This window comes from Scyliorhinus torazame, chromosome 7, assembly GCF_047496885.1.
Source record: "Scyliorhinus torazame isolate Kashiwa2021f chromosome 7, sScyTor2.1, whole genome shotgun sequence".
Lineage (NCBI taxonomy): Eukaryota > Metazoa > Chordata > Chondrichthyes > Carcharhiniformes > Scyliorhinidae > Scyliorhinus > Scyliorhinus torazame.
The window spans coordinates 251,988,165-252,008,155 of NC_092713.1; the positions used below are offsets into that span (position 1 = coordinate 251,988,165).

Here is a 19,991-nt window from a genome sequence, read left to right on the forward strand (position 1 = left end):
AAAATCGGCGTACTCGTGGAGTACGCCACGCCGAGTATCCACTGCCTCAAGCCATTGCCTGAGGCCCGTCCCGCGATGCTCCGTCCCCGACCGGCCGAATTGCCGACGCCGTGGTTATCTCATGGTCCCATTGTCCAGGATTCTCGCGTGACGGCTGAGGACTCAGTCCGGGCCCGACACAGTCGGGAGAGGGCCGATCGGCAGACTGCGGGGGCTTAATTCGGGGCTGGGGGCAATGAGCACGGGCGGTCTGGGACGTGCGAGCGGCCGATGCGAGGCACTATTTCGCCGTTCCAGGTCCTCAGGCTGAATCCGCCATGGAGTACGGAACAGCCGCCAGAGGCCGCCGCCATGCGCATGCGCAGCCTCCCTCCCGGAAGTGCTGGGGGCCGTATCGGCAGCGAGAGCTGCGAGCTCTACGACGGCTGCATGCTAGCCCCCAGCAAGCTGGTGAATCTGTGGCTCTTTGACGCCAATTATCCTATTGTGCCACCCTGTTCCAGGTGCTAACGCGAGACGCGCCGTTGTCAGGGGGGTGGAACTCGGGAGAGCTGGTGGCCACTGTCGCCACTCCGGAGGGTGGCTCCGGGTCGGCATCCTTCCAGCTGGTGCCCATAGGGTGCTCGGGGTCACCTTGGGATGGAGGGCCAGCTGGATTGAGCCCTGGCTGCTCCTCAGTCCGCTGGCTCATGAGTGAAGTGTCCAAGGCGTGGCTCAGTCAGTGACCGGGACATGCCCCAGCAATGCCCAGCTGTGACTGGGATACCTCCCTCAGCAACTGGGACGTGCTCTGGAGTGCCTTTGCAATGCCCACCTGAGACTGGGCCATGTCCCGCAGCGCTTCATCAAGGTCCACCTGGGACTGGGACACATCCCCAGCAACTGGGGCATGCTGTCAAGGCGCTCTGCCATGGCTGTCACTGACTGAGCCACGTCTTGGACACCTCCACTCATGCTGCTGATGTCGTGCTCCAGGCTCTCCACTGTGGTCGCCACCCTAGCAGTGCTAGCCCCGGTGCCACGCATCATTGGCACCATTTCCTGCGCCCATAGCCTCTGGGACTCCTCCAATCAGCTATGGACCTGCTGGAGTGTCGCTGCCACCCCCCATCTGAATCTCTCGGCCGCACCCAAGTGCCTGCATCAGCTCTGCGTAACCCTGGTCCAGAGGCTCCGCATCTGACTGGGACCCAGCTGGTTCCTGTGATCCAGCCGACCTCCAACTGCTGCCTCGCCTCAATATTCCTGTCTCCATCTGATGTACATCAGCAACTTTGAGGTGTTCACCAGAATGTGTCCCAGACGCCTGACCACTATTGTTGCCCACCGGGATGTGTGTCTATGTGTGGTGGAGGGTGGGGGTGACAGCTATGCCACGAATACGGTGGTCACCTTGGAGCTCTCCTCTGAGGTTTTCTCATGGGAGACCAGTGGGCGGCGGGTGGGGGACCACCCTGGATGGGCCTTCACCGTCGATTGAAGATCCTGCGGGAGAATGAACATGTGGTCAGTATGAGGGATGGGTCAGTCTCTATGGCATTAACAACTCACGTGTGACAGGTTAATTGGGCGGGGGCCGGTGGATCTTCACCTCTGCGCCATACGGCAACCTCTACGTCGGTGATCAATCTGTCCTTGGCCACCCCCCGGGACCTCCAGGGCCCATTCCTCATAGAGGATGGGGATTCTGATGTACAGTGCCCTGCCGCCCGTCTGGGGCCTCTCCAGTCTATTGGTCAACTTCTCCTGGGGACACAGATGGGGCATCGTCAGCTGCATGCTTTGTTTGGTGTGGGGGTGGTGGGCGGGGCCAGTGCCAACCCACCAATGCGGCCCAGTGGAGACCATAAATCTTTTTACAGCACTGGATGCCGGTCCTCCTGGTGGTGCTTTCCGAGCTGACGGTCGCTGCCACTGCCTCCTGGTGGCACTGGCTGCCATGTGGTTGACCCTCCGAGCCCCTCAGGGGAACAGGGCATCCCATCTGGTTGTGACCGCGTCCAACAACCTGGCCAGGTCGGCATCCCAGAATCTTGGAGCTGGTCTCCTCGGTGGCATGGCTGCGAGTTGTGTGGGGTTTACTCTGACGGATCAGTTTAAGTGCTGCTCTCCTTTGTTAGCGGAGGGGCTGGTGAGTGTGGGACCTCGTTAAGTGGACCAACTAACGTTTGATACCGGTGACGCCTCACCGGGTCAAGCATCAGTAAGCTTGTTGCAGTTCCCTTTTGCTACCACACTTAGACACTTTTCCATTAAATCGCACCCATTTTCCCCCTAATATTGTTTTTTTTTTCATTTCCCTTTTGACCTATTTTAAAACAATACCCTGGAATCGCCCTATGTGTGACATTCAGTATTTTTTAAGTAGGGTGTTCCCTGCCACTAAATGCTGAAGACTTTAAAACCCCCAATTTTCCTCATTGGCTTCATACTAGAGATAACATATCACAGAATCAAACAATCAGGCCTTGACATTCAATCACATTGCCATCACTGAATCCACCACTATCAATATCCTAAAGGGTTACCATTGACCACAAACTGAACTGGACTAGCCCTGATAATACTGTGGCTACAAGAGCAGTCAGTGGCTCAAAATCCTGCAGTGAGTAACTCACCTCCTGAGTCCCCAAAGCCTGTCCACCATCTACATGGCACAAGTCAGGAGTGTAATGGAATACTCCACACTTGCCTGCATGAGTGCAGCTCTAACAATCCTCAAGAAGCTCGACATCATCCAGGCCAAAACAGCCCACTTGATTGGCACCCCTTCCACAAGCATTCACTTCCTCCACCACCGACGCACAGTAGCAGTGGTGTGTACCATCTACAAGATGCTCTGCAGGAACCCACCAAGGTTCTTTAGGTAGCATCTTTGAAACCCACGACCACTACCGTCTCGAAGGACAAGGACATGGGATCACCAGCACTGGAAGTTCCCCTCCGAGTCACTTACAATCCTGATTTGGAAATATATTGCCATTCCTTCACTGTTGCTGGTTCAAAATCCTGGAAATCGCTACCTAATAGCATAGTAGGTGTACCTACACCATATGGACTGCAGTGGTTCAAGAAGGCAACTCACCACCGCCTTCTCAAGGGCAATTAGGGATGGACAACAAATGCTGGCCTAGCGAGCGAAGCCCACATTCCGTAAATAATGAAGTTTTAAAAAATTGTTTATCTTCACTTCCTTCTCCTTTGTTTTGTGTGGTGACCAGGATTGCACATAGTTTTCCAACTGAGCTTGGACTGGTACATGATAATATGCCAAACTATGGCAATTATCCTGGCTACGTATCACAACATGCTATTTTTGTTTTTAATTGTTTTTCCTGATAAAATATGTAATGATATGTATATAGGCAAGCTAGTGAAGGGTTAATTAATACATCTCTGTGTAATTCAAACACTAAAGGGCATCACCATTTCTCTGTATATAAATCAGACCTCAGGGAATGCTGGGTAGTTAGCAAAGGAGAAAGCCTGAGAACAGCACGAGGAGTACATTACAGAGAGTTAACACGAGGATATTATTCGTGACTACTAGATTATTGATTACTGCTAGACAGATTCAATATTATTTTATTATTAACTACAGCTCAGTAGCGTGTGCGAACTTCATTTAATTAATCGTTATACAATAAATTAGTTTTATTTCAATCTAATGATTGGTGGATTCTTTGTCATCAACTCAACGGACCATTCTGGATCAAAAGACAAAGAACAATGACATAGTTCCACCAAGGGTAATATAACAAAATATACTTAAGTAACAATTCCATGTTGAAACATAGAAATTAGAAGCAGGAGTAGGCCTTTCATTCCTTCGAGCCCGCACCGCCATTCAATAAGGTTATAGCTGATCCCTGAGCTCAATGCCATATTCCCACTTTCTCCCCCTACCTCATTGATGCCACTAAAAGATTATCTATCTCTCTCTTGAATTTATTTAGTGATTTAGCCTCCACAGCCTTCTGGGGTAGAGAATTCCACAGATTCACCATCTTTGGAGTGAAGAAACCTTTCCTTAATGTCAGCCCTAAATGGTCTAACCCGTATCCTGAGACTGTGTACCTGGTTCTAGACTCCCCAACCAGGGAAAACATCCTCCTTGCATCTAGTTTGTCCAGCCCTGTTAGAATTTTACATGTATCAATCAGGCCTCCTCTCATCCTTCTAAACTCGAGTGAAAACAATTCCAGGTGGATGAAGGTAAAGCAGTTGATGTGGTGTATATGGATTTCAGTAAAGCGTTTGATAAGGTTCCCCATGGTAGGCTACTGCAAAAAATACAAAGGCATGGGATTCAGGGTGATTTAGCAGATTGGATCAGAAGAAGACAATGGGTGGTGGTTTATGGGAAATGTTCAGACTGGAGTCCAGTTACTAGTGGTGTACCACAAGGATCTGTTTTGGGGCCACTGCTGTTTGTCATTTTTATAAATGACCTGGAGGAGGGCGTAGAAGGATGGGTGAGTAAATTTGCAGATGACACTAAAGTTGGTGTAGTTGTGGACAGTGCGGAAGGATGTTACAAGTTACAGAGGGACATAGATAAGCTGCAGCGCTGGGCTGAGAGGTGGCAAATGGAGTTTAATGCAGAAAAGTGTGAGGTGATTCATTTTGGAAGGAATAACAGGAAGACTGAGTACTGGGCTAATGGTAAGATTCTTGGCAGTTTGGATGAGCAGAGAGATCTCGGTGTCCATGTATATAGATCCCTGAAAGTTGCCACCCAGGTTGATAGGGTTGTTAAGAAGGCGTACGGTGTGTTAGCTTTTATTGGTAGAGGGATTGAGTTTAGGAGCCATGAGGTCATGTTGCAGCTATACAACACTCTGGTGCGGCCGCATTTGTAGTATTGCGTGCAATTCTGGTCGCCGCATTATATGAAGGATGTGGAAGCATTGGAAAGGGGGCAGAGGAGATTTACCAGAATGTTGCCTGGTATGGAGGGAAGATCTTATGAGGAAAGGCTGAGGGACTTGAGGCTGTTTTTGCTCGAGAGAAGAAGGTTAAGAGGTGACTTAATTGAGGCATACAAGATGATCAGAGGATTGGATAGGAAGGACAGTGAGAGCCTTTTTCCTCGGATGGTGATGTCTAGCACGAGGGGACATAGCTTTAAATTGAGGGGAGATAGATATAAGACAGATGTCAGAGGTAGGTTCTTTACTCAGAGAGTAGTAAGGGCGTGGAATGCCCTGCCTGCAACAGTAGTGGACTCACCAACACTAAGGACATTCAAATGGTCATTGGATAGACATCTAGGCGATAAGGGAATAGTGTAGATGGGCTTTAGAGTGGTTTCACAGGTCGGCGCAACATCGAGGGCCGAAGGGCCTGTACTGCGCTGTAATGTTCTATGTTCTATGTTCAGTCGAACCAATCTCTCCTCATAGGACAGTCCCGCCACCCCTAGTATCAGCCTTGTGAACCTTCGCTGCACTTTCTCTATGGCAAGTACATCCTTTCTTAGGTACGAAGACAAAAAACTGCACACTATGCTCCATGTGTGGTCTCACCAAGGCCCTAAATAACTGCAGTAAAACATCTCTACTACTGAACTCAAATCCTCTTGCAATAAAGACCAACATACTTTTTATTCTCAATGCTTGCCTTCATTGGCCAGGGCATTGAGTATAAAGATTGGCAAGTCATGTTGTAGCTGTATAGTACCTCAGTTAGGCCACACTTGGAGTATAGTGTTCAATTCTGGTTGCCACACTACCAGAAGGATGTGGAGGCTTTAGAGAGGGTGCAGAAGAGATTTACCAGGATGTTGCCTGGTATGGAGGGCATTAGCTAGGAGGAGAGGTTGAATAAACTTGATTTGTTCTCACTGGAACGGAGGTTGAGGGGTGGCCTGATAGAGGTCTACAAAATTATGAGGGACATAGACAGAGTGGATTGTCAGAGACTTTTTCCCAGGGTAGAGGGGTCAATTACTAAGGGGCATATGTTTAAGATGCAAGGGGCAAGGTTTAAAGGAGATGTACGAGGCAAAGTTTTTTACGCAGAGGGTAGTGGGTGCCTGGAACTCGCTGCCGGAGGAGGTGGTGGAAGCAAGGACGATAGTGACATTTAAGGGGCATCTTGACAAATACATGAATAGGATGGGAATAGAGGGATACGGACCCCGGAAGTGTAGAAGATTTTAGTTTAGACGGGCAGCATGGTCGGCGCAGGCTTGGAGAGCCGAAGGGCCTGTTCCTGTGCTGTACTTTTCTTTGCTCTTTGTTCTATACCATTTGCCTTTCTAATTGCTTGCTGTACCTGCCTCTCCACTTTGGTTGACAGGTGTACAACGACACCCAGATCTCCTTGTACATCCACACTTCCCAATGTATCACCATTTAAAAAATACTCTCCCTTTCTGTCTTTCACACCGAAGTATATGACTTCACATTCAGCCATGTTGTACTCTATGTGTTCATTCACTTACTCAACCTGTCTAAATTACCTTGAGGCCTCCTTGCATCCTCCTCACAACTCACAAATCTGCCCAGTTTTGTGTCGTCAGCAAGCTTGGAAATGTTGCATTTCGTTCCCTCGTCCAAGTCATTTATATATGTATCATGAATAGTTGGGGCCCCAAGCACTGGTCCCTGCGGTATCTACTAGTCATTGTCTGCCACTCAAAAAAAGACCCATTTATTCCCATTCTGTTCCCTGTCTGTCAACCAAGTCTCAATCCATCCCAATATTTTACACCCTATCTCTTGTGCTTTAAGTTTACCCCAAACCTCTTATGAAGGACTTATCAAAGCATTCTGAAAGTCCAAATACAACTCATCCACTGGTTCTCTCTTATCTATTCTACACAGTACATTGTGTTGCTAACTTTTGGTTGGTTCTTAATTTGGCTCTATTTAATCACGTTTGCTCAAGAGTCGCCAGGTATCTTTCGACACCGCCACAATGTTCAGAACCGAATACTGATCAATGACTCGATAAACCAGTTAGTAAGTTCAAAAACAATGCTCATTTATTTACACACAGTCAATTCTACTCATGCATAAACTCTACAAACTAAACTACCACTATTACTAAAGCCTATACTTAGCTTCGGGCGCCCACTCAGTCAGAGGAACAATGGCCGTTGCTCGGTTCTGAGGCTGCTGGGCTGAGCTGTTTACAGGTTAGCAACTAGGAGCGTCTATCTCGTAGCGTGCGTTGACTTGGGACTTACTTGGTCTGATGCAGCGGCTAGACAGGTCTCTCTCTTTGGTGAGAGCCAAAGCCAAAGGAGGAAGATTCTCCCTTGGGTGATACCTCTTATACTGAAAAGGGCTTCACGCTCTTTTGGTCAGGCCTTGAACTTGGCCTCAACTAATTGGGTCTTTCTCAATCAGTTGTATCGATTTTCCTCCAATAGAGGGGTGGTTCCCTGATCGCTGGGCGTGTCCTGGTGACTGTCAGTCTGCTTTGTCTTAGCTTCTTCTGGCGCCGGGAGTCTGTCCTAACATTGTGTATCTAAACGTTTCCCTTTTGTCCCCGGAGATGTCTCATTAGTATGTAGATCGTTTGGTAGTTTCTGTCCTGTCTGAGAGTTTAAGGTTCTAATCAACAGACAGAGCTTGCACCTGCTTGTTTCTTAGCATTGTCCAATTTTCCCTGCATTCTTTGCGGGTGTCCATTTTGTAATCGGGACATGGCCATCCCAGATGGCTACAATTGTCAAAATGCAGGGAGGGAGACAAACATAACATTTCTTATATCTGTGGTTGGTGGTGCGCTGCCAATGGAATATAATAGTAATGGTTGTGCAGAATCTTCTCCTGATGTTACCTTTGTGCTACAGCATTAAGGTTCAATGCCATGATTTCCCATGTCTCAGAATACAGCTACAAAATCCAGAACTGAATCTTTGCCATATGTTCAATTGTGTAGTAAATCAGAAAATGTTGTCTTGATTTACCAATGAATGTTTGGCTTTTCCTCTCTGATAAACGTCCCTTGTAAATGCTATGCAAATGAATCTACATACTTAAACAACAGTGCATATATCATTCAATGCTGACCTGCAGATAACATTTTTGCATACAAGACCACTATTGATGTCTCAGTTACCGTTAAAGAAATTGTTCAGCTGGGTCTCACGTGTCAATCAGAAATGTCATCAAAATGTTTCCAGGTTTATAAAGAAATGAAAACTATATTTTGGCAAAATATTTTACTTTTCTGTTCAGATAAATCAGCTCCTTTGGATTATAACACAACTGCAGACTTCACCAATGACGTTTCAGTTAACCCTCTCCAGGAACAGGTAAGTCTGTGGTTATTTTTGAAATTAACATGGTGTAAAGTTTCTTCATGAGCTCTTGCTTTCCAATCACAAACCTTTAAGTGGAGAGTATGGTTATTTTAGAGTTTAAGTAATTATTCACATCAACTTAACAATCCATAAAATGTGATTTCAATTGTTAATAACATAACACTATTTACATAATAATGGTTACAATATTAAATATTTTTGGGTAATACCTTTGGTGAAATAGTAGAGAAGTTCTTACATTCAGTGCAGGAAGACCCAGAAGAGAGACTTGAAGGAAACACAGTGAAGTCCCACTGTTCATAAGGGTCCTACAGAACCACACAAATGGTGAAATCGCCAACAATGAACATACTTTCCAACACCAGGTTTAAATCCAACAGGTTTGTTTCAAATCACTAGCTTTCGGAGCACAGTTCCTTCCTCAAGTGAATGGAGCAGCGAAGGAGCAGTGCTCCGAAAGCTAGTGATTTGTGTGGTGATGTGCATCAATGTAAATGCATGTAGGCTAGCTAGACACTAGAGGGAGCACCAGAAACATCACACACACACACTCAACCAATAGATCAGTTAGATAGGACATGACCAATGGACATTCACGATACACACAGAGGTGACACGACCACACGAGGGCATTACACCAACCCATATATAAAGGACACCACACACATGATCTGCCTCTTTCCAGTGGAGACAGTCAGTGAGTAGAGACACAGGGTTGATTCAATATTACACCCACCACGTGGATTGCAGCAACTGGTTAGTCAGTCTGGGTAGCTATAGTAGGATTAGCAGTAGTGTCGAACCCGAGTAATAGAAATGTAAATAGTTTAATAAACGTGTTGAAGTTATCTCCACGTCTGAACCTTCCTTTGTCAAGTGCACCACAAGGAATCCGCTTATGTTACACCTACAACATAACAAATCAATTTGAAACAAACCTGTTGCACTTTAACCTGGTGTTGTAAGACTTCTTACTGTGCTCACCCCCGTCCAACGCCAGCATCTCCACATCATACTTTCCAACGGGAGTCAATTAGATAGGCTCCAGCCAATCAAAAAATGTAAATGGATAAAGGATCAAAGGCAATAAAAACTTTTTGAGAAATGTAAAGATCAACTTACTGAAGAAATTGGTTAATAAAACAAGAAAAATGTAAAAATTTGAAACACTTACGTGAGAGAGGAGGTGGACTTTGAATTGGGATGCAGGGAGCCCCTGCTGCCAGAGCCATAGGGATGGAGGTGGGGAAGAGGCTAGCTGCAGAAAGCACACCATGGGCGCCTTCCTTTCTTTGAAAAAAAACCTTATTTTTCTTTTTTTTTAGCATTTTCTAAAAATTGATTAGAATTTTTATTTTTAAAACCATAGATAAGTGAATTTGGGCCCGAAATGATGTACAACGACTTTTGCGAAGATCAGCAAATTTGCAAAAGAGGAAGTTGCAAACAGCGGGACATGACTACACATAGAAGCTGCAACACAGAAACAAGCTATTGGACCCAATCTGTCCTTATGGACTTTTACCCTTAGTCCCCATGAACAAATAGTTTATAATCACATCCGTCCACCCTGTTCACATATTCCATTGCTCTCTTCTCCTTCATCAATCTAACCTTGAATGTTGACATGGTTTTTGCCCCGCACCAACATTAAAATTAAATTCCACAGCCTGAACTCCTTTTTGTTTTATAAATTTACAGTACCCAATTATTTTTTTTCAAATCAAGGGACAATTTAGCATGGCCAATTCACCCACCCTGCACATCTTTGGGTTGTGGGGGTGAGACCCACGCAGACCCGGGGAGAATGTGCAAACTCAACACGGACAGTGACCTGGGGCCGGGCTTGAACCCGGGTCCTCGGTGGCGTGACGCAGCAGTGCTAATAACTGTGCCACCCTCCACAGCCTCAACTCTGTGTTCCTCACAAGTTTCTCCTGCTTTCTCAATGGCCTTTTATCTTTCTTGATCCCTCAATTACAGGAAACAGTCATTCTGCCTACCGTGGGGATCCTTTGATAATATTAAACATTTCACCCTCTAATCTGCATTGTTCTAAAAAGACAAGACCCAGTTTTTCATGTTCCCTCATATTTCAATTCCAAATGAATTTGTGTTGTACCATGAAATGAAAATGAAATGAAAATCGCTTATTGTCACAAGTAGGCTTCAAATGAAGTTACTGTGAAAAGCCCCTAGTCGCCACATTCCGGCGCCTGTTCGGGGAGGCTGTTACGGGAATCGAACCGTGCTGCTGGCTTGCTTTGGTCTGCTTTCAAAGCCAGTGATTTAGTCCTGTGCTAAACAACCCATCTTGAAGGATCGGTAAAAGACCATTTTAATGAGTCTTAAAACTTATTTGAAAAAGGATTCAATCTGAGGTCATGACAAAATACATAGCTTGCAAGAACAGAGGCACAGAACTTGACACATCCACAAACTAGCAACATTTTTACTGACAAAATGAACAGACTATTGTTCTAATGGACAGAATTCAAAATTAGTTGCATATTAAGAAATTAATTGTACCAGTAATCAGGATCAAGGTCAAAATAAGCACCATAGCAGAATATGGATAAAATGAAAGTCAGCAGAAAACCAGTAAGAACCAGACCCGATTACAGCACAAAATCACATTCCATAGCACACACAAAAATTCAAACATTTAAAACTTATGTTACACATTGAGGATTGACAATTAACTATCCAATCAAATGTATTTGAAACTCAACCAAACCAATCAGGATGACATAGAGGCAGGGACAGGTGGCCTCAGACTGATAACATTTTCCTTAAACATTTTCCTTAAACATGAGAGTTCGGACAGCCATTTTCTATCCGGATCAATCTATACTTTACTTGACTATGCTATCCTTATTTTCATAGTTTCCCTTCTAAAACTCTTGAAGTCTGCGCAAACTGTCTTTGCCTTAAGCAAGAACCCATTTCTGTATTATTTTTGAAAGTTAAAATTGTTTTATAAATTACTTCTCTTTAAGTCTTTTGCTGGCAAGGCTTTATTGAGAATAGATTTAAGTTTCTCTCAATTGTAATCAATAGAGGCAATAAAAGATTCTTACTTCGCATCCGAGAAGTGTAACTCAAATTTCTACCGGGTTTTAAAGTGTATGCGAGACTGCACTTGAACCGCATGGTAGATCTCCACACATCTCTAAAGCCTCAATTTCCTTCCTATTATGGCTCGCACAAATTGAGGTCTTACATTTTATAATGACTTATGATTACTGTTATGAGTCTGGACCAGAACCCTAACTTTGGTTAAGATTACGGATTAAAACTATTTACATTTGGTAAAACTGTGAGGAAATGTTACAGCACCACAGGAGTGATAACACTGACCAGTAGACAGCTTTTACGTTAAAACAAACTTTAATTTGAACACAGAATTAAACACATCAGCAATAAAGAAATAACTTTACAGTTAATAGGTACAATACCATAACTTGCTTCCTGAAACCTGTCTCTACATTTCAATTAAGCAACCCATATATTTATATACCATTTATGTATTAAGTTAACAACCAGGTTTTATTTGCTTTTCTTGGTGCAGAGTCCTTGGAAAGAGACATCTTTTTTAGGACCAAGCTGAAAACCTTTTGCTCAGCTTAGAGCCCTGGAAGCAACTCCTTTGTACAGACAGACCTGGCCCCTCCTATTACCTATACCAGCTGCACAGCATTCTTTTGTCTCTCGTTACAAGATGTGTCTTGATTTGTTTAGCCAGGCTCAAACGATTAGAATATTACATTAGTTCTCATATTACATTAGTTCTCGATCTGCAAACAGGTAAAATGGCTTTTAATATCTATTAGCAAAACACTTTCCCTGCAAAAATCACTGATGTCGTAAATATGCAAATCTGGATCCTGCCCAGTGAGGGCTCGATCTAGATTGTGACATCTGATGAGATCTTGCGAGGCATCCCAAGCATTGTAAATCTTGCAAGAGGCCCCATCGTGTCACGAGTGGGGTGGGACAAGGCCATTTGATTGGGCCCAAAGGGGTTTACAGCACAGAAAGAGAACCTTCAGCCAATCGTGTTCGCGCCAGTCATCAAGCACCAATCTACTCTAATCCCATTTCCAGCGCTTGGCCCATAGCTTTGTATGCTATGGAGTCTCAAGTGCTCATCTAAATGCTTCTTAAATGTTGTGAGGGTCCCCGCCTGCCACCTTGAGTTCTAGATTCCCACCACCCTCTGGGCAAAAAAGGTTTTCCTTAAGTCCCCTCTAAATCTCCTAAATCTATGCCCCCTGGTTACTGACCCCTCTACTTTAAAAAAATATATATATTTTATTAAAGTTTTTCGATCAAACAAAAATTTCCCATTTTACAACTTTGTAATAATATATACATTGATCGTTTTTTAAATAAATAATATGCTAACTAACGGCAACTGCCAACAACAAAATAAGAAACAACAGAAATAATAACTAAAATAGTAACTTTGTGAAATCAAATATAAATAACTAATATATAAACACACACATAAAAACCCCTGAAGGCCCGAATGAGCCCTCCCCCCTCCCCCCCTCCCCCCTCCCCCCCGGGTTGCTGCTGCTGCCTTTCCTATTTTCCCTTATCGCTCTGCGAGATAGCCGAGGAACGGTTGCCACCGCCCGGGTGAACCCCTGAGCCGAACCTCTTAATGCATATTTTATCCGCTCCAATTTTATAAACCCTGCCATGTCGTTGATCCAGGCCTCCACACCCGGGGGCTTAGCTTCTTTCCACATAAGTAGAATCCTTCGCCGGGCTACTAGGGACGCAAAGGCCAACACGTCGGCCTCTCTCGCCTCCTGCACTCCCGGCTCATCTGCAACCCCAAATATAGCCAACCCCCAGCTTGGTTTGACCCGGACCCCCACCACCTTCGAGATCACTTTTGCCACACCCACCCAGAACCCATGCAATACCGGACATGTACTGACCCCTCTACTAAGGGGAAAAGCTGGTTCCTGTCCACCCTATCTATGTCCCTCATAATTTTGTACACATTAATCAGGTGACCCCCCTCAGCCCCCTCTGCTCTAAGCAAACCAACCTTTCTTCACAGCTGCAACACTCTAGCCCAGACAATATCCAGGTGAATCTCCTGTGCACCCTCTCTACTCTTGTTTGGGATGGTTCCACTGCTAGCAGGTCTCTGGTACCCAAGCAATCATTGTTACATGTGAACAAAAAGTGAAATACTACAGATGCTGAAAATCTGTAACACGGAAATAGCAAACGTTGGAAATAGGAAACCTGGAAGTATCTGTCAGCAAAACAAGTTGCAAGTTAACAATTTGGGTGTGTAGACCTACATCAATATATCCTGCACTCATTAACCATTAAACTGCTTCAAAGTGCAGGTTTGTTGGGTGCAGCTTGCCAACTACCATAAGATGAGGATCGTCCTATAAAATAGCTCAGGTTATAATGAAAGGAATTAGGCAATTGATGTCCTCCTTTTTACCTGTTGACACAACTCCTGTTGTGTCCCTAAAGTTAAAAGTAACTTTTTAAAAATTCTTACTCCAACATATTTAACTTATACCTTTTCAATATCCTGCTTAAAAAATTCTTATTGCTGATTTATTCGCCAATGTTCCCTTTTTATCTCAGTGTAATCAGTTTTGTTCCCAGACAAGGACTGAATGGCCTCCTTATGTTCCACAATGGTTCCATGGGCTGGATTTCAGAAGCCGATTGGGGTTGAGATTGGAGGTGGGCTGGCCTGCAGTTGTGCAGTGCTTGGCTGTAGTGTCGGTTTGCACCATGCTTCTGACCCGGAGCCACTTTTGGAGAACCTAGGCCAAGGTTGAATGCCCGCAAGCAAGGGGCAGAAAGTTCACGGCAATTAATGCTGATCATGGGGCCTCTTAAGGCCCCGTTCCCAAGCTGACTGGGACTGGACAATAGCGAAGCAATCAAGGCAGGTGCATGTCAAGAAAGTTGAGGGGTTTGGTGGGGGGAGGGGAGGCAAGTTGAAGGAGGTCCCACGACAGACATCCGCAACTGCACCAGCTATGGCCACCAAGCCAACGTTGTACACCATCATGGCCAGGCAGTGGTGGCCATTTTTAATTTCAAACATTTGGCCCCTTCTTCATGAAGAATCTACCTTGGTCCATGGGGCTGATATGTAAGTGCTGGGGGGTCTCCTATTGGTTCTCCAGTCTCAGAAGTTTGCCCGCCATCCTTAGTAGGATGTCAAACCCACACCCTGACATCAGTTGACCTGGCACTTTGAAAATCCAGGCAGGCATGGCTAGAACACACCAGGCAGGGTCAGGTCCTGGTACTGGTAGCAACTGCAGGTTCCCAATTCCAGACTTAAAATCCAGCCCACTGATTCTTTTTTTAAAATATTTTTATTCTCCTCCTTTTTCACATTTTCTCCTACATTTACACTCAACAATTAAACAATAATTAATAACGAATGCAATGTCAATCCTCATATCAATAACAACAATCCCATCCTCCCACCAAACTCCCAAACATTAGCCCGCATGTTAACATAAACAAATAACAAAAAGGAATCGGGAATCACCCATAGTCACCATTAACACATACAGTTCCCCCTCCCCCAACTCTCCCAACCCACCCCCCCCCCCAATGTTCGATGTAATCCAATTCTCAAAAGTGCATAATGAATAACGCTATGAATTGTAGAACCCCTCCAACGTTCCCCTCAGTTCAAATCTGGCTTTCTCTTTTTTTAAATAAATTTAGAGCACTCAATTCATTTTTTCTAATGAAGGGGCAATTTAGCATGGCCAATCCACCTAGCCTGCACATCTTTGGGGCAAAACCCACGCAAACACGGGGAGAATGTGCAAACTCCACACGGACAGTGACCCAGAGCCGGGATCGAACCTGGGATCTCAGCGCCATGAGGCTGCAGGGCTAACCCACTGCGCCACGGTGCTGCCCTAAATTTGACTTTCTCAAGAGTCAAGAATTGCAGCAGGTCCCCCCGCCACGTTAGGGCACAGGGTGGAGAGGTTGATCCTCATCCCAACAGGATCCACCTTCAGGCGATCAACGAGGCGAAGGCTACAACATCTTCCTCCACACCCGTTTCCAACCCCGGCTGGTCCGACACCCCGAATATGGCTTCCCGAGGGCCTGGGTCCAGTTCCAGGTGATGAAGGAGCTGTGCTCCGAAAGGTAGTGATTCCAAACAAACCTGTTGGACTTTAACCTGGTGTTGTAAGACTTCTTACTCTTCCTACCAAGGTGCATAACATCACATTTTCCTTAATTATATTCCATCTGCCAAGCTTTTGTCCATCCACTTAACCTGTCTATATCCAGCTGTATACTCTGTGTCATCCTCGCCACTTGCCTTCCCATCTATTTATGTGTCCTTCGTAAGCTTGGCAATGGTAAATTTACTTCCCTCATCCAAGTCATTAATATATGTTGTGAATAATTGTGGCCCCAGGACTGATCCCAGTGGCATTCCACTAGTTACATAGAACATACAGCGCAGAAGGAGGCCATTCAGCCCATCGAGTGTGCACCGACCCACTTAAACACACACTTCCACCCTATCCCCGTAACCCAATAACCCCTCCAAACCTTTTTGGTCACTCAGGGCAATTTATCATGGCCAATCCACCTAACCTGCATGTCATTGGACTGTGGGAGGAAACCGGAGCACCCGGAGGAAACCCACGCAGACATGGGGAGAATGTGCAGACTCCGCACAGTGATCCAGTGGGGAATCGAACCTGGGACCCTGGCGCTGTGAAGCCACAGTGCTACCCACTTGTGCTACCCTGCTGCCCCTTACAGTTACAGTTTGCTATCCTGAAAATGTCCCCTTATCCCAACTCTCTGACTTCTATTAGTTAGCCAATCCTCTCTCCATGTTAATATACTATCACAACTCCATGGGCTCCTACCTTATTAAGTAGCCTTTTGTATGATACCTTAGCGAACGATTTTTGGAAATCCATGTGCATTACATCTACTGGTTCCCCTTTATCTATGTTGCTCATTACCACCTCAAAGAATTCTAATAAATTAGTCAGGCATGATTTCCCCTTCATGAAGCCACACTGACTCTGTTTGATTAAATTATGTATTTCTAAATGCTCTGCTATTACATCCTTTGCAATGGACTCTAAAATTTTTCCAATGACAGATGTTAAGATAACCGGTCAATACTTACCTGTTTTTGTCTTTCTCCCTTTTTGAAGAAGAGTGTTACATTGGCAGTTTTCCAATCCTCTGGGAGTTTTCCAGAATTTAAGACTTCTTGGAAGTGTACCACCAGTGCATTTAATATCTCTGTAGCTACTTCCTTTAATATCCTGGGATGCAATCCATCAGTTCCAGGGGACTTATCGGTTTTTAGCCTCATTAGTTTCCCTAGATCTTTTCTCTAGTGATAATTATTGTATTTATTTCCTCCCCCCATTTTTCCCCTTGATTATTTTGTATTTTTGGAATGTTATTAGTGTATTTTTTTTTTAACAAACAATTTTAATGAGATGTTTTTTGCATTACAAACAACCACAGTATAAAAAATAGAGTACAAAGAACAATAGTCATAATGCAACCGCCGACATCCGTTCCTCCAATGCCCGCCTATTTAACCCCCTACTCTGTGCTACCCTAACCCCCCCACCCCCTGCTGACGATTAATTCTCTGCAAAAAAGTCAATGAATGGTTGCCACCTCCGGGCGAACCCTGACACCGAACCTCTCAAGGCGAACTTGATCTTTTCCAGGCCGAGTAAGCTCGCCATGTCGGTTAACCAGGCCTCCGGCTTCGGAGGCCTAGAATCCCTCCAAGCCAGTAATATCCGTCACCGGGCTACCAAGGAGGCAAAGGCCGGAACATCTGCCTCTTTTTCTTCCTGGACACCCGGGTCTATTAACACCCCAAAAATCGCTACCCCTGAACTCATTTCCAACCTTGTCTTCAATACTCTGGACAGACATCCGCAAACCCCTGCCAGTAACCGCTAAGTTTTGGGCATGCCCAGAACATGTGGACATGGTTCGCTGGTCCACCCGCACATCTGACAGTTATTAGTGTATTCTACCATGAAGTCTGATGCAAAGTATTCATTTAAACCCTCTGTCATTTCCTGGTTTCCCATTATTATTTCCCCAGTTTCATACTCTAAGGGGCCTATGTTCACTTTGGCCTCTCTCTTCCTTTTTATAAAGTTTAAAGATGCTCCTACTGTCTGTTTTTATATTACTCCTAGTTTAACCCTATAGTTCCCGTACCAGCCTCCCCGAACAGGCGCCGGAATGTGGCGACTAGGGGCTTTTCACAATAACTTCATTTGAGGCCTACTTGTGACAATAAGCGATTTTCATTTCATTTCATAGTTTATCTTCTCCCTCTTTATTTTTTTTGTGGTCGTCTTTTATTGGTGTTGAAAACTTTCCCAATCCTCTGGCTTACTACTAACCTGTCACATTGTATGTTTTATCTTTTCACAGTAACTTTATTGCAGTGTTAATGTAAGCCTACTTGGGACAATAAAGATTATTATTATTAATACTATCCTTAACTTCCTTGGTTAAAAATATGGTTGATTTATCCCGTTCCTATAATTCTTCTTCCTCACTTTGTTGTGAGTAATGAATTATTTTCATTAATGTCTACCATTGCTGATCAACCAACTTTACTGCTAAACTCCTTTCCCAGTCCACTCCAGCCACCTCTGCCCTCATTCATTTTTAAATTACCTTTATTTACGTTTCTCACTCTCAAACTGAATACTAAATTCTGCCATGTTAGACTTGCTTTCATGTTGGGCTACTGACTGAGAAAACTGTCCTGAAGAGACTAGAGGAAAGAATCCTTCTTCCCACCACAGTTATTCACTCTTCTCTAGTCTATTCTATTTTTGGATAACTTGCTGTGACAGCTGAGACTAATGCTAAACTCAGCCTAAATCCACAAAAACACATTTTCCTGCAGGGAGCAATAAATTGCAATCCAGAGCAAGGAATTTTCCAGATTATTTTTGTCCTTTCTTACCCAAAGAGCATGGAAACCAATACATTCTTCGGTGGATATCAGCAAAGATGAAGAATCCAGAAAAGAATTGTGTTGCTATTGTGCCTTTTGTGATCTCTGGACATCCCAGACTACGTTATAGTGATTAAATGCTTTTGAGGTGTAATAATGGTTGTAATGCAGGAAGTGCAAAGCAAGCACTCACATATAGCTGAATGTTAATGTCCAGATCATTTGTTTTAATTGTGTTCTCCGAAGTATAAATATTGTTCAAGGCAGCTGGGAGAACTCCCCTGCCCTTCTTTGAAATAGTGCAATTGGCCTGGATTTTCTGGTCCCGCCTGCCATGGGAATTAGCATGGGTGGGACAGAAGAAGACCAGCAAAAGATCCGTTGTCTTTGCCAGAATTTCCAGTCGCACAGTGGGAGGGACTGGAAAATCCTGCCCATGGGACCTTTTACAATTAGTTGTGAGGGCAAACAGAGACCTCCTTAATAACTAATCTGTAAGACAGCTAATCGTGCAGCACACCTTCAATACAGCACTGAAGTGCCAACCTACATTGCTGCGTTCAGGTCCCTGAAATGCAACTTGAACTGCACAACCTTACTGACTTGGGGGCAAGAGAGCTACCTAGCGAGCCACAGCAGACACAAACCCTCAGTCTTCTAGTCTATCTCACATCACAGCCACATTAACTTTGTTAATTGTTCAACACAGGAGGTTTTGTTGGCTCAATTATTTTCCAATGGTGGAATGGAAATACGTTTCTTCAGTTTTGGTCTATAGTTAATTCATATAAGATTTGACTATTGCATTCTGTTATAATTTCTCCAAAGTTGAATTCACCTTTCTGATATATTTTAAAATTATTTTAGCTGAATAATAAATTCAAGAAGCAGATCCCAGAGGGTGCTGAAGCCACAAATGTGCTTGTAGGTGAAGTAGATTTTTTGGATAAGCCATTTGTTGCTTTTGTACGATTAAAGGAGGCTACGATCCTAGGGGCTCTTACAGAGATTCCACTGCCAACCAGGTAAGGATATTGAATCATAGCAGCTTGTCTAGAATTAATTTCACTTTCATGTATTGTGGCAAATATTTTAATTACTCATGAAATCACCAGTCCCATTGACGTACGTTGCGATATGGTTCTCTACATCTTCCTCAATGCTTTCTCCCAGTTTGAGTCTGAACAGTGGTTGTTGCAAGGCTATTTGAATACATCGTTCAGCCTGATGCCACCCGTAGCAGCCTACTTTTCAGCAGCAATTAGGAATGGGAATTATTTCTTATTATTCTCCTCTTTACTCGGGAACACAAGGGCTAATTTTAGTACCTCACTACAGTTCCAGCTCAAATGCATTTTGGAATTGAACATTATCTGTACAAATAACTAGTGTCCACTGTAGCTCATGTGCTCTGTGCAGATTTAACAAGTATCCTTTTGACTTTTATTAACCTAAGTTCATGAATTTTATGCTCATGTTTAAATGGATTTGCAATTGTTCACTTTCTACTGCAAATTGAATCCTACTCCTGATTTTGGCTGTTCATAGCTATGTTTTGTCCTCGTACTTTACAGAGCGTTTCCTCTACACATACTGAGCTGTCCTTTATACCACACTAAAATACACATATGATGCAACAATAAATTCCAGAAATATTAGCTATTTAATATGATCAAGCTATGCTACAACATATGGTTACAG

The 19,991-nt window shown here is 44.3% G+C and overlaps 1 protein-coding gene across 1 annotated transcript in view; it reads left to right on the forward strand.

Moving 5' to 3' along the window:
* LOC140426952 (electrogenic sodium bicarbonate cotransporter 1-like) overlaps positions 1-19,991 on the forward strand; it is a 147,976-nt gene that overhangs the window by 34,528 nt on the left and 93,457 nt on the right. The window contains exons 4-5 of the mRNA XM_072512257.1: positions 8,196-8,272; positions 19,158-19,315. Coding sequence (XP_072368358.1) covers positions 8,196-8,272; positions 19,158-19,315 — 235 coding nt within the window. The remainder of the gene's footprint in view (positions 1-8,195; positions 8,273-19,157; positions 19,316-19,991) is intronic.